The sequence below is a fragment of the Zalophus californianus genome, chromosome 4, assembly GCF_009762305.2.
Source record: "Zalophus californianus isolate mZalCal1 chromosome 4, mZalCal1.pri.v2, whole genome shotgun sequence".
Lineage (NCBI taxonomy): Eukaryota > Metazoa > Chordata > Mammalia > Carnivora > Otariidae > Zalophus > Zalophus californianus.
In genome coordinates, this window is record NC_045598.1 from 165,028,751 (window position 1) to 165,054,495 (window position 25,745).

The 25,745-nt window shown below is 33.8% G+C and overlaps 1 protein-coding gene across 4 annotated transcripts in view; it reads right to left on the reverse strand.

Moving 5' to 3' along the window:
- Positions 1-25,745, reverse strand: part of CSMD3 (CUB and Sushi multiple domains 3) — a 1,160,406-nt gene that overhangs the window by 228,752 nt on the left and 905,909 nt on the right. For all 4 annotated transcript variants that reach the window (XM_027574671.2, XM_027574666.2, XM_027574669.2 and 1 more), the window contains one exon: positions 15,433-15,627. In XM_027574671.2, coding sequence (XP_027430472.2) covers positions 15,433-15,627 — 195 coding nt within the window. The remainder of the gene's footprint in view (positions 1-15,432; positions 15,628-25,745) is intronic.

A 25,745-nucleotide genomic window follows, 5' to 3' on the forward strand; every position in this document is an offset into this window, starting at 1 on the left:
TTGGAAAGTATGAATAGAAACGAGAGCTTCTACCTCAAGTTCAGCTTTGTGAGTTAGTCATGAACATTCTGCCATTCCACATTAATATGCATCTGACAGCCTCAGTTTGCTTTTTATATTTTATTTTGCATAATGGACATTTAGGACAGCTTTTTAAAAAAATATCATTTATAAATATAAGAAAATGTGAAGTTTTTTTTAAGACACTGAGGAATATATATGAGGTTGCAGTATAATCACGTTCTTAGGGTAATTAATACTATGTTAGATTCTGTTATTTGGACTAGTAGCAATAATTTTACATTTCTTCCGGTCAGTGCTTACCGCATGTCCTTGTTGATAATTATATTGAATACTGTAGTGACTGACAGTATTTTATGCAGTATGCAAATAATATAAGAGAAAATTAACTGTGCTTTGAGATACAAATTTATTTTAATCTGTGTTTCCAAAAATCTAAATGCAATTATGACTAAGCCAGAGCAACTTTACTAATTCTCCTAATATTGGTTCCTAGATGCTTTTCATATTCGCTCTTCCTGTTTTAATTTCATCTCATTGGCTAGTACAGAAAGGGCAGCCTTTATTTTTCTGGCTCTGTTAACAATATGTAGAAGTTAGAAGCCAGCCAAGACTTTGAATGCTATGCTTATTTTTCCCATTTGACTTGTAGCTGTGGGCTATTTGTCACACTGGCTGTGTTTCTCAAAATAGCCCATATCCCTTGGAATGCAGTAAATGTAAGAATTCACCTGTGCCTGTTCCTGATTATAACTCATTTGATACATGACTCTTCTTAAATCTATATTTAATAACACTGTTGTAGAACACATGAATTAGAAGGAACTATGACTAAGTAAGTTTGAGAACTACATGGGTAAAAGAAAAAGAATTCTTTACTATATGGCCTCACTGATACTTTAGTAAGATCTGGGGAATGCCATGTTCTTTCAAAATCATTTGATCATGGAGACTGTTTCAGTGTAACATCTCACAGGACCAATGTTCCCTAGAACACGCTTTGCAAAATGCCAGATTGATGATTCCAGAATGTTCTATCACTTGGCAATAACCTAACATTTATGTTATTGCCTGTAATTTATTATAATTTTGTAGTACTAAAGAACTGTTTTATGTATGCGCATAGAGCCAAAGTATTTTAAAGATTTAAAATGTCAGACTTAGCCTATTATAAAGTACTATTATTCTTGACACGCTTTCCCTGACCCTTGGGGTCCAATACATCGATTTGTTGCTTGTTCCCTTACATAGCTTATCAGTCTCTCTCTCCTCTCTGCCACTGTAACTGCCACAATCCACACTCTCAACAGTTTCCACATGGGCTCTTCCATTGGACAACTAGCTCCACTCATCCCCGAAAGTTCTCATCACTGTTAACGATTTTTCTAACAGACAAGTCTTACATTTCTCTTCTCTTCCTAGAACAGTTCTGATAAACATTATGTTCTCCATAAATGTTTGTGGGATGATTGATCTATGCTTGCAAGACCAGGCAGGCTACTATAAAATGTTGTTCCATAGTCAGCACATAACACAAACATTTCATTTTGTTGAAATTACCCCAGATATTCACTTAAATCCAAGACAGAATTGAGACATACCCTCTCTTACTAAATCCATATAAGCCTACTTTTTTTCTTTCTGTGGTTGAAATCTTCTGGTTATTAGGAATCACCGTAGCTTTACATTTAGAGGCAATATTATGTGAAAGATATGTATCTTTAAACATTGGAAATATGTTCAATGACAGAACTCTTAACAATATGAGAGCCACATGGATATTGAGTTCCAGTGGAGGAATAGCAAACTCATGCCTACCATTTTACAGCAGCAAATCCATGCTAACATTTTATCAGTCCGGAGCATACCTTTTTTTTTTTTTTTTAAGGATTTTCTTTATTTATTTGACAGAGAGAGACACAGCGAGAGAGGGAACACAAGCAGGGGGAGTGGGAGAGGGAGAAGCAGGCTCCCCACAGAGCAGGGAGCCCGATGCGGGGCTCGATCCCAGGACCCTGGGATCATGACCTGAGCCGAAGGCAGACGCTAAATGACTGAGCCACCCAGGCGCCCCTGGAGCATACCTTTATTCAAAGAGTGACATCACTCACACAGTTTAATTTCATATGATTTTTCTTGTTCTCATTTTTCTGTTTGTTTTTTTAAAATTCTCTTTGGCTGAATTTGTATGGCTTGATTTGTATAAGTAAAATGTGCCCATACTGTAACTATGCTCTGTATATGTGTTTCACTCTTGCAATATGAAAGAGGGATAGAGTAGACAGATGCAGTATTTCCAGGGAAATCAGAGGATGAGTCTGCAACTGGGTTTCAAGACTTCTAGTCATTTAGTGAAAAGGACTTCTCTCCTGTGGTTTGATCATGTGTGTGGGAGGAAGGAGGAAGACTGAAGAAGAAGGAGAACAAGAAGTAACTTCCCAATTAGTGAAATAGAAGAATCCCAAACCATTTTTATGGAAGAGGTACTATTTGAATGTCCACATATCTTAGAGACTTTATAATACATGCAACACAGCCTTGAGCTGCTTGCAATTTCAAATCTGTCTTTTCACTTGTGTATAATTTATTATCAAATATACTCTATAATGAAAATTATTATGTAATATATAAATTTTTCTCAGAAAGCAAGTTAGGTACTTTTAAAAGTGATGAATTCTTGTAGGTCACAAAAGAGCAATACGGTATATTAAATCAGTAATTTACTAGATGTGGCCTGTGACTCCTTCAGTTTGAAAGAACTGCTGTACCTTACAAAATGCTGGCCCACTTCTAGTAAATTACTTATGCCCTGATATAGCCTGATTGAATGTCACAAATCAAAAATCCTGGTGTAGAACGTGTTTGAAAGCTATATCTCCCGTTGAGCTTTTTTTTTTTTTTTTTTTAAGAGAGTCCTTTCATAACCCTTAAACTCTGGAATTAAATTTATAATGCAGACAGCTAATATTCCCAGTATTGACTTGTAGATTAAAATTACTATTGCTTCTTCCCTCCTTTGTTTAAAACCTTGTTCTTAGTAGAAAAAAAAAAATCTAATTATTCAGCCATTCATTTCTTTTTTTTCCAGCCATTCATTTCATGCTTCTCTTCATGTCTGCTCTATAAGCATTTCATTTTGTTTATCTGTCTTAGATGATAAGCCTCCAATAAGGCTATTCTAGCATAATGGTAATAAATATTTCTTTAAATTATAAACTGTTACTCTAAGTAACTTATTTATTTTGATTTTCATTTTCTTCTCCATCAGTTCTGATACATTCACATTGATTTATCTGGAAAACTAAAGATAATATTGCCATGAGTTTCCTATTGCCTCATCTGTTCACCTAAAAAAACAAAAAATACAAGCAAAAATCAGTCTTTATTACTTGTGAATTAATTTTGTGGTAAAATTCCACTCTTGTTTAACACTAAAAAAAAAAAAAAATCCATCTCCGTGTTGTAATCAGTGGCTTGTAAACCATTTTAATCACTCACTCAGTAAACTTAGTAGGATATGAGCTTCTACATCTGTCACCTCACTGATTGCCTGGACTCACTCATTTGATTTTGCTGGCTAGGAAGGCCTTCCCTTCATGCCCCAGTGCTCGATGAGCTGTGTTCTCCAACAGAGTGTATTCTTAGAGAAAGAAGAATCATCCTATGACATAGACCTATGAATAGCTATATTCCTTGGATAGATTTGCCATGCTACCATATATAAATTCTACTCATAGTATGGGTGTTAGTAGTTCATCTGTGATACTATGACACTCATTTTTAACATTGAGGTATAATTCACATACCATAAAATTCACCCTTTTAAAGTATATAATTGAGTGTTTTGTTTTTTTTTTAGCATATTCACAAAGTTGTGTAACCAACCCTCTATCTAATTTAAAATATTTCTGTCATCCCCAAAAGAATTCCTATACTCATTAGCAGTCACTCCCTATTTCCTATACTCCCAAGTCCCTAGCAATCACTAATCTATGATTTTGTAGAAAAATGTATATGGGAAGACAAATTCTTAAAATGATTTTAGCTGAATTGTTGATGTTTTTTAAAAACTAAAATCCCTTTTCATTGCCTAGTTTCTGATTTCTAACTCATTGATTTTAAGTGATGGCAGTCTTTTATTGTTTAAAAAATTGTTTTAAAACAGCTAATATATTAGTACAAAATGAGCTTAGAGGGGAAAAAAAATCATCTGTGACAATTTATTACCCCTGCCTGATTACTTCACAAACATTGATTTCTCAGGAAAGTCTTCCCTGTCTTCCAGACTAGTTCAGAGGATCGCATCATACAGCATTCCATTACGTTCAGGACACTGATTACAACTTGTTTTATATTTATATTCATATTTATATTTATATAAAGCCACTTACTTATATAGGGTCTGTCTCTCTTAACTCCAAAAATCTATTAAGTCAAAGTTTCTATTTCTTTTAATACACTATTTATACCTCTGGAGCCTAGCACAGTGTCTGTTTATATAATGGACTTCTAATAAATATGTTATAAATATTAGGAAAACTAAAATATACAGTATATTGCTATCTTGCTGCTAACTAAATGCATGGAATGTAAAACTCAGATTTTTCAAACCATTTGCTTAGGGTAGCATAGCAAATGCTATATAAAACCCAAAGCTTTGGAATCTACAAGATTTAGTTTTGAATCCCAGCTTCACTATTTACTGACTGACTATTTCCTTCTAGCTTTGGAGGAGAGGAAATTTCAAACTGGAACTGGAACAGGAAATGTCTGATAGATATGCTATATGGTGTGGGCCTAGATAAAATGAATTAAGCAACTCTCTGACCCCACAGAATCTTCTGGAGGTGATATAATGTGGGTTTCATAAAGGCCTTAGGAGGATGAACTAATCTCATCAATCCCAGGAAGGAATACAAAGTTTAGAGAAAGGGCAGGAGGAAACTTACCTGGTGTTTCTGCCAAGCTCTTCCCTTGAGAGAGAGAGGAGTGCCATTTAGTGATTCTCCCAGAGCATTGTTCCTTCCAGGAGGAGCTCATGGCTTTTATTTTCCTCTCCTCTTCATTTCCCTACTCCATCCCAAAGGCAGAGGGACCTACATCTTCAATTCAGCTGTTGTCTCAAGAGGTGGTGTGTGTGTGTTGGGGTCAGTTTGGGGTCACTGTGCTCAGCTGTTAACAATCACTGTGGATGTGGTCCTCTAATTTTACACTCCTTATCCTTTAGAAGTCCAGGGGGAAACAAGAGCCAATGTTAACGGTGAAAAGGAGGAAAAATTGGCCCATTTTCTCCTCTTCCTTACAGCTCAGGGGTTCTTTTTTCTTGTTTCATGAATTTGGATGGGGAAAAAATGTTTATGTTTTCCAATTCTTATGGAATTTTTTTTCTAACTGAATTTTACCATTTCATTTAATTTCTTTTTTTTAACTTTTATTTTTATTTTTATTTATTTATTTATTTTTAAGATTTTATTTATCCATTCATGAGAGACAGAGGGAGGGAGAGAGAGAGAGAGAGAGAGAGAAGCAGAGGGAGAAGCAGACTCCCAAGGAGCAGGGAGCCCGATGCGGGACTCGATCCCAGGACCCTGGGATCATGACCTGAGCCGAAGGCAGACGCTTAACCATCTGAGCCACCCAGGCGCCCCCATTTCATTTAATTTCAAACATCAGCAGCAAACCACTGGGACTTTGTCACCAACAGGAATTACAGATATTTTTATATTACATTATAATTGTTGCAGATACCTCAAGTAGTTATTAGATTTGCTAGAACTTATAATTTAAGGCAATAATTAGGAAGCATATATTATTACATCAAAATTTGTTTTTTCAATTATAGATTTTAAGTACTTGGATAACTGTGTTTCAATATAATCAGTTTATCTTTCATGCCCATGTGCTTTATTATATTTTATACACCTAAAAAGATAATTCTGGGATAGGATTCATCATCACACAAAAAAGAAACCCTATTCTAATTAGATTCCTCCCAACTCACCTCTTTTTACCTTTGTAATTTTTTGTCTTCTCTTTTCCTTAAGGGGGCTTGGCTCAGGGATTGTTGCTTTGGCCTATGAAGATCTGGAAAATATGAGTTGCATTGGAGAACCCTTTCCTTCTTGCTCTTTTGTCTCTCTTCCTAACAGGACAGATCAATTCTTCCCTGAATCAGAAATATCCTAAAACTCAGATTAAGAATGTGGGGAGAAATACCCTGTCTTGGGGTTGGCTTAGGCTTGAAACTATTTAGAACCTGATTATGGTTCAGATTTACTCACTAACTCTCCCATACATTTCAATCTGACTGGTTTTGGGATTTGGGATTAAGAATTTGTTTTCTATTGCACAGAGAGCTCTGTATTGTCTTTTTATGTGTATGTCTTGAAGTGAAAAGCTCTCTGGCTGAACATAAGTGTAAAATGAAATGTTCTATGTTTAATAAAGGGGAAGAAAGCAGCAATCTCCTTTTGGGTGTCTCTTTTAAAACATAATAGGCCCAACTTTTTGATTTTACAGTGCAAGACTGCTGGCCTTCTGGAAACATACTTCAGAAATTAACTAAGAGTTCTTAAAAAGTGTAGTCACAAGGTATACAGAGACAAGTTACATCGATATGTCTCTCAAGGAGTTAAAAGAAGAGTTACTTGTTCTTTCTTTATACATTTGTATGAGATTCTGTCCAGTCTTTGTAGCATCTTTCACAGGCAGCCTGCCGTGTTCATTACATTCCAAATATGCTTATTCAGTAATAAACCTGCTTTCTTTCTCTCTGGGTTTTGTGGGTTGAACTTTTTAGTAGTGTATTTGTTTTGCCAACAAAAGTAAAGATTTGGCTATCCTTAGATCTGTTGTTTTATTATCCTAATGCCATTCCTTACTTAATACAGTTTGATTCTCAATATGACTATGAATAGTTACTGTTGTATGCTTTACTTTCTTTATATGTAAGGAGAAAAACTCTGGGTTGATTCAATATTCTGTAAAATAAATTATTTTTCTGGTTTTCTGTAAAAACGTGTAACACATTAGGGAGGCATGTTTGAAGTCTGACTTAAGTATAAAAACTACATGGTGGTGGAGAACGGGGGTTTCTAAGCATAATGAGAGGCCATGCAACTACCATTCTGGAGGTATGGCATAGTGGCTGAGATGCCAAAGGCAGAGAAAATAAAAGTGGTGATTTAAATATGAGCTCCAAGTCAGTGGTCACAAGAAAATATGTTTTGAATTATAAGCATTGATTTGCAATTAAATTGCTTCTTACATAGGTGACTCTACATAGTATGCTCCAGAATTCATAGCAGCAGGGATTTATTTATAACAATGCTAATGATTCTCTAGACTAGCATGCAGGAGGCCAACTGGAGTTATAATGTAAGAGTGCCTGGAAATAGCAGGTGCTCAATCACATAAGCTTTCCTTCCAGTTTCATTTTAAATAATATTCCACCCCCCCATATGAAAATGAAACATGCTTTGGTTTTATCTCAATACTACTTTAAATTTTTAAAATAGAAAATACATTTGGGGTGCCTGGCTGACTCAGTTGGGAGAGCATGTGACTCTTGATTTAGGGGTCATGAGTTCAAGCCCCTCACTGGGCCTTAGAGCTTACTTAAAAAAAATAGAAAATACATTATACTTCTTTGTAGAACATGATTCTGACACATAATCTGTATATTATGTCTGTGAACAAAATTCCTATGTATAGCTAATGAAAGGCAGATATTTGATGATACTCAGAAATAATTTACCACTAGGCCTTTGTTTTATGAGTCTTTCATCCACATGCTTTAATTATGTCACATATTTAAATGGCATCAAATGCTAAATGGCTCAATATATTAGATTACATAATGTCTATATTCATTTATAATGCAATGGGACTCCAGACTTTTTCAAATCTCAAAAAAATTCTATAAACCTTAAGGACATTTGCAATAAGAGATTAGCCCAAGGCAAGCATGCCGTTTAAGCAGAAGATCTGGAATAAAAGTTGAGTTATCTACTTCATACACTAAAGCAGTATGATTTAATTAAAAGGTCATATGATGTTACTAATGAGAGATAACTGTAAAGTTGGAGAGCTACAATTATAAAATGAACTTTTTATTTTTTATTTGTTCCACATTTTCTCTTCAGTTGATAGTGCAAAGGGCTCTCCATTTATTTATTTATTATTATTATTTTATAAAGATTTTATCATTCCACATAGAGTTGGAAGTTGAACAATGAATGGTATCAGATGACTACTGGATGTCTAATCATAACACTCTTGTGTATGTACTTTGGACAGACTTATAGTCATCAGTGACTGAGTTACATAATCTTTTTTTCCCCCAGAATCTAAGACTACATTAACATGAGAGAAACAGAGGGATTGAAAATAATGGTGCAGATGTTCAAAATAACTAACACTGACTAAATCTGTTAGGGTATCTGTGTAAGGTTGTGTTTCAGATGAAATACAAAAATGCTTTTCAGATGAACACTTTTTATTAGTTATTGGTAGGAATTTACTTTTTCTTAATTCTCATACTTAGCTTGGAGGAAGATTTTAGAAATAAGTGGGGAAATCTCACCACTTATTTTTGATGCCATGCATCCATTCATGAAACATTTAACCACCTGCAATATGCGATAACTGTTAGGCTTCAGAGATATAAAAAAGATCAATGCAAGGTCATTAATCAGAGGGCAGTGATTAAGACTGGACTCCAAAACATGACTGGCAGGCAACTATGACTTTGAGCAAGTGACTGAACCTGTCCTTGTGTCTTGGTTTCCTCATCTGTAAAATGAGAATATTAGCAGTCCCTAATTCATGGAGTTGTAGTAAGGCATAAAATAATATGTATACAAAACTTCCAACTGTTCTCAACACAGACAAGTTATTATCTCTTCTCAGTCCTCTCTATGGGCTTGCCCAGTTGAGCTGCTTGAAATTCTATCTACTTTCTCTGGTTTGCTCTTGCTTCTTCATGTTTATAAATGCTCAACCCTAGGTGTGAAACACAGCATCTCCTTATGTCTTGTACTTCACCTGGTTCCTTCTTTATATTTTTAATATTCAGTTCATGTGTCTCTTTCATAAGGAAGACTTCTCTGATTTCTCTTTGTGACTGGGTCAGATGCACCTCCACGCCGTGCTCTCAGCACTCTGTTTTTATTTCTAGCAATTGACCTCACCGGCTTTATTTCATCTGATTATAAATTCTCTAAAGGCAAGAACCATATTGAATTCATAGTTAGTGCAGGACCAGGCATATAATTGGTACTTTTGAATGCCTGAAAAAAAGGAATGTATGATACCATCTCTTCTATTCTCTCTAACATATTCTCCAAATATGTTTATTCTTAGGGTCTTATTATTCTAATTAGCTGTCAATTGAATGCTCACTGTATGCTATAGCAATAGAAAAGATCAAGAATATGGCATTGGTCCAGTTATAAAATAAATAAGTCATGGGTATGTAATGTATAGCATGATGATATAGTTAATAATACTGTCTTGCATATTTGAAAGTTGCTAAGAGAGTAGACTTAAAATTACTTATCATAAAAGAATCGTAAACTGTATGGTGATGGATTTAAACTATACTTAATGTGGTGAACATTTCACAGTGTATACAAATATCAAATCATTATGTTGTATACCTGAAACAAATATAATGTATGTCAATTACACCTCAATTAAAAAATATTGTATTAGTACTATGGCTAGTACTCCCAAATTTAATGATTTACCTTTCAGAGTTCTAAGGCTCTAAAATAACTGGGGCTTTACACAACACCAGAGATATCTTTACCAAGGACCTATTATTTCAACTTTAGATTTATTTGATTCCATCCTGGAAGTTTTAGGGAGCAAGGGAAGGGTAAGTTGGAATGTTTTTCTGCTACTAAGACATGCCTAAAGGAAATCTGAGAGCTTCAGCCAGAATGCTGGGGAAAAAGCATTCAGATAGAAAGGACAGCAAGTGCAAAAGCTCTGAGGCAGAAGTGTGAACAGTGATTTCAAGAAACATCCAGGAAGCTTTGTGGCCCAAAGAGTATAGTAGAGAGGGAGAAAAGAGGTCAGAGTTTATATAGACAGATTAAGTGGAACTTCATGTTATAAGATCTATAGAGTTTACTCAGATTTAGAAAGCCAATGGTGGATTTTGATATAATTTAACGTATGTTTTTATTTTTTATTTTTTAAGAGATTTTCTTTATTTGCATATTTATTTAGAGAGAAAGAGAGCATGTGAGCAGGAGGAAGAACAGAGGGAGAGGGAGAGAGAGAATCCCAAACAGACTCCGAACTGAGTGCAGAGCCCAACACAGGGCTCAATCCCATGATCCAGAGACCATGACCTGAGTCATAATCAAGAGTCAAACGCTCAACCAACTGAGCCATCCTGGAGCCCCAATCTAACATTTGTTTGAAAGATTACTTTGTTGTGTTCATAAGAGATTTTATTGGGGAACATGGGAAAGGGAGAAACTAGCTAGAAGAGAGACTAAGAGGTAAGAGATAGCTGATGCCCTAGATCAAGGTAAATGTGTGTTTATATTAACAGCTGCAATGCCATTAGATGAAATAAATCAAGTAATGAACATTAAGGGAAAAATATGGAATCTGCCATTATTTGTGTTTCATTATCTTTACATAATATTGAGTCATTTTATGGATAAGAACAACAGGACTTCTATGTTAATCCAGTGTGTCTATAGATAACTAAAGTAGCACAGAGTTTCAAAAGATACTTGTCAAAGTGTGAAAAATAAGAAGGGAAGAAATTATTTTCCAAACACATTTTTTTTTAATCGCAAAGTGAATTGCAGGTACAGATATTTGGTTTTGCTATCATTTAATACATGTGACATTCTCCATGAGATAAACTGCAGGGTTTCTCATCACTGAGCAGGACTTACCACAGGATGCTATCATTTTGGATCTACTTCTGACAAATACAATCTCCCAGTGTCCAACATAAGCTCTTGAAAATATTTTCTTCAGATTTAAAATGTACACAATCTTAAACCATGATAAAAAAAAAAAAACTATCTTCTAAAATAGACAAACTGTAAATTCTTGTGGTTCAGTTCAGGTTAAAAATATTTACTGAGAGCCTGCTTGTATAAATTAATGCATTGAATGTTAAAAAGTTATATGTAGCCCAAGACCTTATGAGTTTATAGTCTTCCAGAGTGAAACATTATAAGAAAAATCAAAACACTGCATTTAAAGAGTTTACAAAGTATGGTCATGTTGGTGTTCGCTTTTATGTAAAAAATAAAATAAAAAGCTTTCCTTATTTTGGCACTTAGGGATTATAGTCTAATAGCTCCCTACTTACATACTGTAAAGCAAAGACTTTCAGTCAGTCCAGATTTCTTGCTCATGTTCTCAGAGACAGTAGTCAAAATTTTACTGCGGGGTAAGACTTAACATGAAAAGCATCAGAGCCTGACAATCTAATTCTCAAGCATTAATGAAATTAAAAACAGAGGCATAAACAATATATGACAAAGGCAGTTGCTAGAATACACAAAAATAACTTAATTCTGGAATATTGAAGAGAAATAGAAATTATTAGAAGACTCAGCTGAGGAATAGCAGAAGAGAGGGTGGTGTGGGGCAGGTGACCATTGCTTTAAATTACTTTAAATGGAAACCTATATTATATTATTTTCTTAGTTATCACATGTATATTTTACTTTGATAAAAATGCAAAATATATCTTAATTTAAAACTTATCCTTATGAATAACAAACCCTCTGGCTCTATTGCACATGCTTTACCCACTAATTTTGACTTTCAAAGTATTAAATTATTAAATCTGAAAGTCAGCCAGTTCTGTGTATTTTGGATTTCTGTATAATTACTATGAGGGAAAACAAATAGATATGTGTGAGCGTGATCAAGAAACTAAAATATATTAAGCTCTCCTTATGAGACAGTAACAGCTTCAGAACCAAATGTATTTTTAATTTATTTTTTATATTTTATTGTGTTTATAATTTTTAAGTAAGCTCTAGGCACAATATGGGGCTTGAACTCAGGACTCCAAGATTAAGAGTTGCATGCTCTACCAAATGAGCCAGCCAGAAAACTCAGAACCAAATGTTTTAAGTAAGTTATTTAATATAATTCTCCCAACAACCTTACAAATTATACAATATCATCTCATGATTAGATACACAAAATAAATTGTGTAAGGTCACATAGTTGATTTTAGGTTTTCTCTTGTTTTTAAATCATTGTTTAGAGTTAAATAGACCTAGTTCTAAAACATGGACCTTTCCTCCCCCCTTTCCTATACTAAAAATTATCAGTTGTGGTCATATTTTTAACATGGTTAAGGTATTTATGGTATTAAGTTAATTAAGGTATTAACAAGCATAAAGTATTTACAGAATAACTTTTTTCCATAGTGTCTTGGTATTATGGGTAAAAATCTAGTCATATCAAACTCAATTGATAGTGAAGATTATTCTTAAGGAATTTAAAAAGTACTAAACATTTGTGCTATTTTTAGGAGTAAATGTGTATCCATATAATAACGTTAATAAATTAGATTTAATTAATGTTAAAATGACAGAAATATACTAATTCCACTAAATATAACATGCAATGCAAAGTGCAATGCATGTTTTCCAGTGCTGTGATTCTTTTAGAACACTTTGAAAATCAAATGTATTAATATTCCAGTATTTGCTGGGAAATTTACTAGGCCCTCTGTATGTACTGCAATTAATTGAATAGTCACAATAACCTATTGAATTAATAACTATGATCCAGTTTTAGGAATTTAAAAATCAAGGCTTGGCTTGCCAGAGGTCATAGATATAGTAAGAGGATTTGAACCCAGGTCTACTCTTCCCTCTCTCTTGTTTGTAGATAGGACTAGTCACCAACATGAAATATACTTAATTAGGCTATAATTGATCCCATGAAATTTTTTGGTTAGGAAGGATCATTTGTTTATATTATGGCATATTCCATGCTGAAATTAATATTTCTATGACCTATCAATATAGAAACCTATTGGAAAGAAATGGGATTATTTTAGGCAGGCATATTCTTGGTGAATGCATACTTTACTCTGGTGCTCCTGACTTTTTCAGCTAAGTCATTGAAAACCATGTATTTAATAATTTATCCCATTGATTAACACCTACCCTTTTGATCTATGGTTTTCTGTATCCTTTGGTTTTTCTCTGTCAGGATTTTGGTTATTTCTTGTCTGGCACCTGGAAATTTTCCATGTTATTTTAATGAATTTTCTGGCTATATACAGATTTCTCTTTTGCATGCCTCTGAATTTTAAGACAATATAATCACTTTTTCTCTTAAGCTTTCTATAAACTTTCCTGTCATCAGTTATTTTTTTCTCTTTGGCAGAATTAAATCCAACATAATTATTTCTCCTTTTATTCCCTTTATCCTCTAATAGATGAAGCCATCAATTAAGAATTAACTGGCTGTTCTGTTATTAACAGAATGACCGTTTAATAGATATGTACCATTTCTTTATTTCTTATTGCAACATTTTGAAGTAAAGAATTTCAATTACCCCCATTTTAGAGATGAGGGACAGAAAGGTTAGATGACTTATGAAAGTCGGAAATCATATGTACATAATTCTAATATGTGAAAACGTTATACAATGAGAAAAAATTACTATTTGTAACAAACACCAAAATTCCATACTTTTAATCATTAGATCAAAATTGTTGCTTTTTTTCACTGAAATTCATAGTAAGAAATATACATTATTGTATTGGCAATATACACATACACATGTACATGTACTCATACACACACACATCACATGGGTATATTCATTGTATTTTATTCATCTCTCTATACGTAGCTGAAAAAAGTCCCACAAAACAATACTTATCTTTACTATGGTCTTTGAATTATAATATTTTTCTCTTCTTTTTATATATTTATCTTTTATTTTATTTTAATTATTTTACCTTATTCAACGTTATATCAATTATAAAAATGCTGGTCATGACCCAGTGAATTGATTTTATGACTCACTGCTGGTGAGCCCTGGTTTGGAAAATCTGCACTAGATGATATCATCTCCATGTCAGTTTTGTACAATGCATTAGGATCATTCACCTGACTATGGAGTCTGTGGTAACTTTCCACAGTGATATCATTGTTTCTCTCTCCTTACTGAACTGTTTGTTGTTGTTTTTTTTTTTTTACTTTTCACTATACCTCTATCCTCATAGAGTTGTATGCAAGCATATGATTTTTCAACATGCAATATTATTTTATTTAGTTATAAAATCCATCTTCAAAAGCTTGAAATAAAAATTTCTATGGTCTGCAATTGAACTGTATATAGCTTTATTTTAGGATGTCCTGTTTTTCATTAAAATTTTTAAACCACTGTGTTGGATTTCCTATTTAACACTCAGGTATGGGTTTTGGAAAGACCATGGGTCACTAGGTCCATGAAGTGGCAAATGGGTCCTTGTTTTGGAAAATCCTCCTGGAATTTATCCAGAAATATATATTCATGAACTTTTCAGAATTGAGTGGGCTGTTCATTTACTTTGGCTAAACACTTAGCAAATTCTACGCCCTATGGGTGGGTGATGTCTCTGTGTCTGATGCCTGTCCAGTGACTTCCTTAATCTCAAAAACAGTAAGTCTCTTCCCCTTGAATATATTTTTCCTAAATTTTTCCCTCAGATCAGCAGTCTTCTGGCTATGATCACTGCCAGTTCCTGCATCAAACTGCATCTGATGCCCTGGTCTCCTACTAACTCTAGCTGTGGCAGATATGGTAACTTACATATCTGATATTTTGTTACTGAAACTAATTTTAGGTCCTCCTCCATTTTACTTTGTGCTTGAGCCCCCCCCCCCCCCCCCCCCCCCCGCCAACTAGAGCTTCCTCAGCAGCTCCAACATGGTTTTCATTTTTAGGCAACCATAATTTTTAGGAGAAATGTATAGTTTGGATAAAGACTTATCACCAGTTCTTGATAATATTTAAGTCACTGCATTTCTCTATTTTGTTGAAAGGTCATTTTCGGTGTGTTCATTCTTCATTTACTCAGCCAATATCTTCTGAGCACCTAATCTTTTCAGGCACTCCTCTAAGTCCTGAACACAGAATACAATAGGCAATACCCTTATGCTCAGAGAGCTCGCCTACAATAATGTGTGCAGTGCTTTAGAGACACCTGGGAATATAAGCACTTTCCCAAAACCATTTCTTTAATGAATCCAATTTAAAAATCCTTGATAAAATCTCTGCATGGCCTATACCACACTTGTAGATTGAATGTTAAGTGGTTGATTTTTAAAAATAGAGAAATGGCTTTAAATATTTCCTGATTCTGTCTAATAATAAAAACTCAGCAAAAAAAAAAAAAAAATGTTTCTTACCATGACAACTTGGTAAGGCTCTATTCCATCCAGGTCTTCCATCATCTCCCATGATACAGGTGAGTGTCGAATAACCTTGAAGAACATAACCAGCATCACAGTAATAGGTGACTGTTGACCCTAATTTATAATCCATTCCAAGTCTTGTGCCATTCATTATATTGCCTGGATCAAAGCAGGACTCTCGAAGTTTTGCTGAAAAACAGTGTTGATATAAAATGAATTGCTTTAAAATACTATTTCCTTTGAAACCTTTAATATTTCTTTATTTCTATTTCTAAACAGATGGGAAAGTACCAGCACCCTTTTGCTTCTGTTTGAGGGCTCAAAGTACAAAGTAGCCCAAAATCATACCTGACATTTTGCTAATTCATATTGATGAGTAAGAGAATAAAACTTTTCATTAGTCTTATTAAGATTCATCTAATATACAGTCAAGCATAGAGTTTTAGAGTTTATTATAAATTATTATATGCTATAATCCATGCATAAATATTTTAAATGATTGGAAAAGAAGTACTTATTTCTTTATTTAATATTTATTTAAAAGCTCTTCTCCCAAATAATGTACACTCATTCCTTGTGACTGAACCAGGAAATGATACTACTGCCTATGTTGAGCTCAGTTCATTTCACCACTGGGAGGAAGGTAAAATTTTCTCTACCCTGAAATCATTTCTTGTAACCCATCTCTTATAGTTATTCCCCATTCCTATCAGAGGTCTGCCCATTATCAAATAGCAGCAAAATCTTTATGACATACAAACCATGATCTTTTGGAGCAGAGAGTCTATGTTAGAGTCAAGTACTTTTATTTATTTATCTATTTATTTATTTTAAGATTTTATTTATCTGTCAGAGAGAGGGAGAGAGAGAGAGCACATGAGAGCACACAAGCAGGGAGAATGGCAGGCAGAGGAAGAAGCAGGCTCCCCGTTGAGCAAGGAGCCTGAGGCGGGACTCCATCCCAGGACGCTGGGATCGTGACCTGAGCCGAAGGCCTGCGCTTAATTGACTGAGCCACCCAGGTGTCCAAAAGTCAAGTACTTTTAAAGTTAACACTAACAGACACATTGAATATTAAGTCCATTCACAACAAAGGCACTAAAAGTTTTCTGTGCACCCAGATAGTGAACTAAAGAGAGTGACAGAACATGAACATTTTGAAAATATGTAGAGAAACAGAAAGATTAGTTCATCCATTTTTGGGAATAAGCTCTAAAACAAATGCCTTAATATTTCTATTTTATTATTGTTATTATTATAGATTCCTTAAGAAATAGTACAAAAATGTAAGGGCCACCACAAGTTCAGGGTAACAAATGTGATTTTGTAGATTAGAATTTATTTTATGTTCATGGGAAGCCAGGAGGTGGGTGCATCTCTGCACATGACTCATGGAATCACCGGGATTTAAGTCAACAATATCTTAGTGTTTGGCTATCACAGAAATTATTTTATTGTAATATATCCAACTCTGATTAACTGCAACAGTAGGAATATATTTCTTCCATTCATAAAAGTTTACAGAGTTCAAAGTACTTCAACATTCATAGGAAATGAGGAGAAATTGGTGCTTTAGAAAGAACATTACACAAGATTTCTCCCAACTCAACTAAAGAGGAAATGGCAGAACCAAACATTGAAGTGATTTAAATAGACTATCAAAGGAACGAAGTTCTGCTTTCTTTCTTTCCTTTTTTTTCCAATAAGTACTTTAGAGCCCACACTACCCAACAAACTGGAAATATAGCAGTGGACAACCAGAATATATTCTGGCCAACATGGCATTTACAGTTTATTAATTATATTAAATAAATGCTTGTAACTGTAATGATTATGGCGTAAGGGGAAGCATTCAGGAATCTTCCTGAAGAATTGACATCTAAGCTGAGCATCGAGAGAGAAATGACCTGACTAGGTGAAAGACAAAGCGCTTTAAGGGGACGAGTGTGCAAGTCGGATAAACCTGATGCCTCAGTTTCAATCCAAAGCTAAGTAACTTGATCTTTTTCTAAGTGCATATACACAGGTGCACACACATGAAATTTGCACCCTACATATTATTCAGAATTCACAATAAAAATCACTTCTCAATCCAACAAACTATATTTCTTCCCTGGTAAAATATTCACAGAATACCATTTTCCAAAAAGAACCAGCGGTGCGAATACTCAATTTGGTTACTAAGAACGGGACTTTAGTGTTCCAGGAGTTGGTTTGTTTACTTTAAAAAGGAAAACTGTACATTGAGCCTTTCCTTAAAAAGGCAGGGAAACACAACATAACTTTTAGGCAGATCAGAAACCATAGCATTTATAGCTGGCCTTCGTGAAATTGAGCAAAGTCCCTTGAGGGCAAAGGAAGAATTGAAGTTACTGGTTAAAAGGATTCATCCCTTTGTCAAGTGTAACCACCTAATATTCATCTTTTGAAAAGTTTGCTTTTTCCTTCTTTAAAGTTTTCCCAATAGTTTCAATGCCATATCAGGGAATCTATATTGCAAATGTCCTACTTTTTGAAGAAAGGGAAATATGGCCAACAAATGAAATATATTGCCTCTGCAACAATTTTATATTGCTAGCCTCATTTTGAGAGGATTCATTTATCTCATTATTGTGTTTACACATTACATTAAATCCTTGGTGAATAGCTTTCTATGAATAATACGGCCCTTGTTTATTTCCAGGTCTGCCATAGCAATTGTCTGGTAATTTTGGAAACACCTGGAGAATTCTTATGCAAAGCTCTAGGCAGTAGATGGAAAGGCGATTTGAGTTTTTGGAAAAAAAAAAAAAAGACTGTGACGCAGACAGGTTGATATTATTATTTTTATTAATAATTAATTTTGTTTGCCTTCACAGTAGTTTGCCTACTGAATAGATCCTAGGCAAAAAAACTCCCTTGCCTTATATTCTCCAAATAAAGCATATAAGATGTCTGCTGCAAGATAAAGCATAAGCAATAAAGCTTATATCTTAGATATGGTTTTTAAAAAATTTTTACAAAGCATTTATTTTTCAGAGTTTTTCCACCAACAATTACAGTGTCCTAAATGCTTATTTTAATGAAAAAAAAATGACATTAGAAAGCCATATACTGTGCCTTGAGAGAAGATTCAATTGGAAAAATTAAAACTTTATTATGCTCTTATTTCCATTCTATTCCTGAAAACAGACAGATGTTGAGATAATATATAAATATATATAACAAGCATGTCTATAACACTATGAAGTTTTTTATCATACTTTGCACAAGACAGTGATAATTATGTTTGTTGAATTCATATGTAATGATTGATTTATAAATAAATTTTTTTTCTGGGAGAAAAAGAATCATAAAAGGGATTCTACTTCAAAATTTATTCCCACATAGAGCTATACGCTCATGAAGGGGCCATTATTATGAATAACGTCAGTCTGTATAATCATAAGTAGTTATATGTTATTTTTGGTTTTCAAGGGTGACCAGAGTATGTAACTGCCTGTTATTTCCAGGATAGTGAACATGTGTGGATGGGCATATACCGGCTAGCATGAATTCAGCCCACTAAGAACTAAGCTCCCTTCAAAATGTATATGCATTATATTTCCCTCATCTGATCATAATCAGTCCCACGAGGCCTCCCTATTATTAGCGTGAGAGCTCACCTAAGAACTCAAGTCCCAGGGTGCTTTTAGAGAATAAGTATAAGCCATACATGTATCTCTCTTATTTTGGAAAGTATTTCTGCAAGGGAAATTAAACAATTGCCCCCAGAATACCTCAGGGTAACATTGAAATGTAATAAGTTGCTCTGTGAAAAAAATATCTTAAATTGGTATGTTAATTTAGAATGTAATTTATGATACTGTTAAGGTTCTTGGAGCAAGTGGCTAACTTATACCATATATAAACAATCAGTCATAAGTCTTCCACTGTACGTATTGGTGTCTATAAATTGGCATCCCTTGCTAGCTAAAACACCAGCTGCCAGGAGGTCTCCTTCAGTAGCACAAAACTGTATATTCTCTCTCCATCAGAATCAATATATTTTGTTAAAAGAATACAAATATTACTACTATATGAGTCACATTTATATAAATGTTGTAATTATGAAATTTAAGACACTTATTAACATTATAACCTAAAATGGTCTTAATATTAAAACAATGCAAATGAGAGCACTGTTTAAACTCTAAATATTTATTCTACTGTAAGTTTGTTAATATTATATCTCATTGAAATTACAATGGAGACTAGGCCTAATTTGAACTCTTCATGGAGACATTGTTTTAAAATTAGCCAAATGTCTTCCCTTCAGCCCCAAACTTCTACTTCCTGCTCCAGTTTACTATTGTCTACAACATAAAAGCATATCCACAATTTGCTTTACATAAGTGAAAAGTGCTATTCCTTCCAGAATCCATGTTAGCAGGCTTGTGTTTTTGCAATGTTAAAATATAGCATTGGTTCATTGCACAACTACTGTGTATTTGCACACAAGCAAAAATAAGATTCAATGTCTGTCTTCAAGGGGGAAATGGAGAGAAAGATCTGAACACAAGCAGTGGTAACTATACTCTGGTGTGAGCTCTAATAGAGGTAGGTGTTGCGTTTAAATTAAAGGCCTACTAAAAACATTATTATGTATTTAGAGTGAGTCAAGACATAAAAGCTTTACTTTTCAGTGCCAACAGAACATGCTCAAGTGAAGGTACAGGACATGTATTACAAATGACAAAGGGAAACTCTTTTTACCATCCAGGGTCTCAATGCATATGTCAGTTTATTTTGGGGGGGGTGCATATTTTAGGAAAATTCTGAGGTGTCTATGGCAGAAATAAACATAAGGACCATTTTATTAGCTTTAAGAAACTAGACAATTAAAGAGGTAACGTTTTTTGAAATGAGGATAGGAAATAGGGAGGCTGATGAAAAAGACCCTGGGGACCCTGAAGTGGGGAATGGAACTTCCCCATGGATGAGAATTGTGAGGACCAGTCCAGAGAATTAATTAGGTTGGATTTACGGAGTGCCATGAACTTGATACTAACATCAGAAGAAATACTCTTTGGAGTATAAAATATAAGTATAAAATAAGACTTCATGAAATTGTGTCTAAGTGAGTATTGGTGTAGTAGCTAAGCATGGTGGGGAGTAATTGTAGGGTCCAGAAAGACAAGTTCATGGCATGATTATGTATTTCTCTCTGTATTTTATATTTTTATTTGCCTTTATTCTTAGTAGTAATAATAATTTATGTCATTTCCTATAACTTTTTAATAATCTGATCCTTAGTTTTGTCATTTGTAAAATAGGGGTAGCAATACTTAGCACCCAATTCTGTTACTTTAGTATTTTTGTTGCATTTATAAGTGTACCTGCTCATAGGAAGGATAGAGATAATTCATTAAAAAGAGCTGATCATTGTACCTAGAATAGATTAGGTACATAATGAATAGTTTTATCTTTTAAAAAATTTGCATCTGTGGCCCTTTTCCTAAGGCAGCGTAAATCTTAGGAATTGGAAATAATGGGACATGGAAATGGATCAAGCTGGGAAGCAGGAGTGCACGTACAGTTAGCTAAGAAAAATGGAGAGTAGGTTTTATCTCAACTGCTTAACTACATGGATTTGGGAATGGCTGCCTGGAATGTTGGTAGAGAAAGGACTGTGATGTCAGTTCCTGTTTCCACAGGACCTAATGCTGGAATCAGTTAGTACCATCTGCCCTGAGCAGGGCAGAATTAGTGGCATTTTTCCTGTATCTTTTCTCCTAGTGATCTCTGGAAATGTTTTACAGTAGGACCTAGCTGTACTGGCTTGCTTCCAGTTTTTTTTTTCCTTCTTTGCTTGCCTGCTTCCTTCCTCCTTTCCTTTCCTTTTTCCTTTCTTTCTTTTCTTTACCTTTCCTTTCCTTTTTCTTTTCCTTTTAAATAGGTCTTATTTAGAAGCCTGTTTGCTGGCAGATACAAGAAGATATTCCTAAAGAGCCAAGTTCTCTTTATAAAATGCAGGACAGAAATGCATCTCTAAGATCTTATTTTTCAATAATGTTATTATTCTATGTTTCTAATTATGACTTGATTTAAAATGAGAAAACACCTCTTGTAGCTGCTCAAAACCAATCATTTCAATAATTACCACCCAATTATGATGTGTAGGTACTGTTGAAAGGCATTAATTGTACAGCAGTGAATAACAGAGTTCTTGCTCTTAAGAAGCTTGTATTTCAGCATATGTGTGGGGAGTTAGTGGAGTAAATGGGGGTGCATATGGTAAATAAACGTGAATAAACAACAAAGTATCAGGTGATTATATGGTTATTTGAGAAAAGAAAAAAAATGAAATTACAAAAAGAGTAGAAATAAGATCTGAAAGGCAAATAAATATAAATGGAGTAAATTCAATGCACCAATAAAAGAAAAGAAAAATATAATTCATATGTACTTGAAAATAAGTTCCCATAATACATAAAACAAAAATGGTCAAAATTTTAAGAAAAAAGTTAAAAATTAAGAATTATAATAGATATGCCCAAGTGTCTCAATGATCGCTTGACCAAGGAGATTTTAAAAAAAATAGTGAAGATATAAATATTTGAGAAATATAATTGGAGGGCTTAATTTAATGGATATATATAAAAACTTTCACCCATCAATTAAATCGTGCTCTTTTTGCCTAGCACACAGGGACAGGCATAATAATTGACCATACCACAGGCCATACAGCAGTCATGCCCAGCAATTGGAATCATACATATCTTACCACAGTGCAAGTAAATTAAAAATGTATAATTATATATAGATTGAAATTAATTGATGTTATTTCTAAATAACTCTTAAACAGAAAAAAAATCAATGCAGTGGTATTAGGACAAGTTTAGAATGATTAATAATGAAGCTCTACACTTTAAAACTTTTGCAAAGCATGTAAAATAGTACTTAGAAAAAAGTTATAGCCACAAAAGTTCATATTAGAAGAGAAAAAAATCTGAATATTAATAAGTTAAGTATTTATTTCAATAAACTAGAAAAAAGGGAAAGCAAATCCAGAGAAAATAGAAGGGAATAAATACTATGAATAAAAGCAATATTAACACACATCCTAAACAATGTTAATAAAAACATACAGCAACAAATAAAATAAGAAAATACTGAAAATAGTTTTATGCCAATACACTTGAAAACTTGGATGGATGAAAATAATTCTTAGAAAACAGACTTTCAAAAATCTAAGATAAAGTAGCAAAACTGGATAGATATATAACCACAAAATTCTACTGCATCAAATCACCAAGTCCCTATTTTTACAGGAAATTTCTAGCAAATGTTTAAGAAACAGATGATTCCTAACTCATACAGACTATTCTAAATACTAGAAAATAAAAATGCTCCCAAAGTTAGAGGGTTGTATAATGTTGATCAAAACTAGACAAAGACAAGTGTAAGGAAGGAAAATTACAGACTAATCTCATGGTAAGAGATCAAAGATAATAAATTTTTAATCGATGGTAATAAGCCCATGGCAATATATGCCATAATTACAAAAATTTAATATTTTAATGCACTGAAATCAGCAAAGTATAATAAAAGCAAAAAAAAAGGAAATCGCTTTTATCCTATGAATGTGAAGATGTTTTAATGTTAGAAAAAGTATAATATAATTTACCAAATTAAGAGTTTCACAAAGGAAAACCTTGTAATATTTTCAATAGTTGATGAAAAAGAAGTTGATAAAATATTTTTTTAAAGATTTTATTTATTTATTTGTCAGAGAGAGAGAGCACAAGCAGGGGCAGAAGCAGGCAGAGGGAGAATCAGGCTTCCTGCAGAGCAAGGAGCCTGGTTCTGGTTCCGGACTGGATCCCAGAACCCTGGGATCAGGACCTGAGCTGAAGGCAGACACGTAACAGACTGAGCCAACCAGGTGTCCCACAGTTGATAAAATTAAATCCCATTATGATTAAGCGATTTTTAGTAAATCAGGAATGGAAGGGAACTTCCTATAATTGATAAAATATATATCTAGGTAATGTAACATTTTGGGTAAGAATGTCAATGCTGGGATTCTGGAGCCCACTCTGCATCAAATCTTAGCTCTGCCACATAACCGGGCAAATTACTGAACGTTGTTGTGCTAAAACTTCTTCATTCATAGAGGTAAACGATTTTTACATGTAAATAACTTTGAAATGTCTCTGAAAACAATGAGTTAAAAAATGTTAGCCCTTATTAGCATTACCGCAACCAATAGTAAATATCATACTTAAAGGTAAAACATTAGATGTATTCTCTTTAAAATCAGTAATGACAAAAAAAAAAAAGTCAGTAATGACAGAACAATGGCTACCACTGTTTTAATTTGATGTGGTACTGACTTTCTTATCCTGATCATTAAGCCAAGGGGGTGAGGGGTGGGGGAGCATATAGACTAGAAAAACAAACAAACAAATACAACAAAACAGAACTGTCACTGTTGGCATAAAACATCCAAAAAAATCCATAGAAAAATTATGATAACTGATGAAAGACTTAAGCCAGTTTGCTAGAGACTAAGTAATTACAAAAACCCATGTATTAGCAACAACCAGTAAAATCTAATAGAAAGTGAGATTAATTACAATGGAAACTACAAGACATTTAAGATTTAGATGAGAAAAATTTATAAAGAAAATTGTAAACTATTACTGAAAGGCAACGAGGAAGGTATGAGTAAATTGAGAGATATGCCATAATAGTAGATGAAAAGATTAAATATCATACATACTTCAATTTATTCTAAATAATTTATAAATACAATGCAGTCCCAATCAAATTCAACAGACAGAAAGAACTTAATTCTAAAAGCAAAATAGAAGTTATAAAGGTTAATAGACACCAAGACCATTTTGAAGAAGGATAAGGTAGGGTAATCTGCTTACCTCATATCAGTACTTGTTTTAAAGCTATAGTCATAAAAAAAAAAAACCCAAAAAACAACTATAGTAGAGTGCTCATTATGGTTTGCCTGGATAGCCAGCTAGTTGGGTCCTGCCTGCCTAGTGTATGGTGTGGGGAGGCCCTTCCACATGGAGAGATTGGCATGGTGCTTAAGTTCAACCCTGCATTAAGACCATAGTTAGAAGACCTAAACTTCTCCGGAGTCCTCTGGTTTGGAGCAGCCAGCATTTGCAGAGACCCCCAATAAATAGCTGGCACCCCAAATCCTCACTGTCTGGTGTCAAGCAGCTTATAAATTCTTTCACTGATAAGGCCATTTTCTTACTTTCCTCCGTAAGATGAGAGACTCATAGAGGGCTCAGCCTTTCCAATGTAATGAAATCCACATCATTTCTATATCCAGTAGATAACATGGCCTCGGCATGCATTCCCAAATTTTGTTGGAGCTATTGGAGGATTCCAAGCATCTGTATATTGCTAATTTGTGTTTTCCCTCTCCCTACAAAAGCCTTCCTTAAACCATGCCATGTAAAGTTGTGGGATTAATCTTTACTTCTTTTGATAGACTTGAAGAGACATACCCCCACCCCGTTCCATGGCAAATGCAAAAGGAGTTTCAATTGTATATTTAATATTATATTTCTTAAGACAAGAATAAAGAGGTCTGAAGCAAATATGGCACAATATTAAGGTTTGTCAGGTTGGATGGTGGATACTATGAAGTTTGTTTTGTTATTCTGTATAATCTTCAGTTATTGAAAATATTTCATAATAAAAAAGTGGTAACAAATCCAAAATATATATTTTAGTACTCAATTGATAACTTGAGATAAATTATCAGTATATCATTTTTGAACTCAATTATTGGAAAAAAAATTTTAATTTAAACAACTAAGATCTATTTTTTCTCATAGTCATAGAATAAAAGTTAAGAAAAATGTATTTATAAACATACATAGGCATTGTAATTCATTTAAATATTTGCAGAAATATTCTAAAATGTTATAATTATCACTATATTTTATTTTCTCTATTCTGAATATTGACACATTCAAATATCTTTAGACATTTTCTGAAATGTAATTATCAGTATACTTTGTTCTCCTTATCACTGAGAGTAGTCTCTGAATAAAGATGAGTGAAGCTCAGCTTCCAAAAAAATTTGTTAATGTTGTTTTTTTAAATATTTTGTGGTCTTAGCCAACTACCACAATGTACTAATTGCTAATTTGTTTGCCTGATACATTTCCTTTGGTAGTAATTAGAGAAATGCTAATTTCCTTCTCACTGATAGGAAAAGTATACAGTGAGAGCCCTTTTATAAGATGAATTGTAGGTAATCTGCATTAAGAAATACACAGATAACTAACCACTGACAATGGCCAATA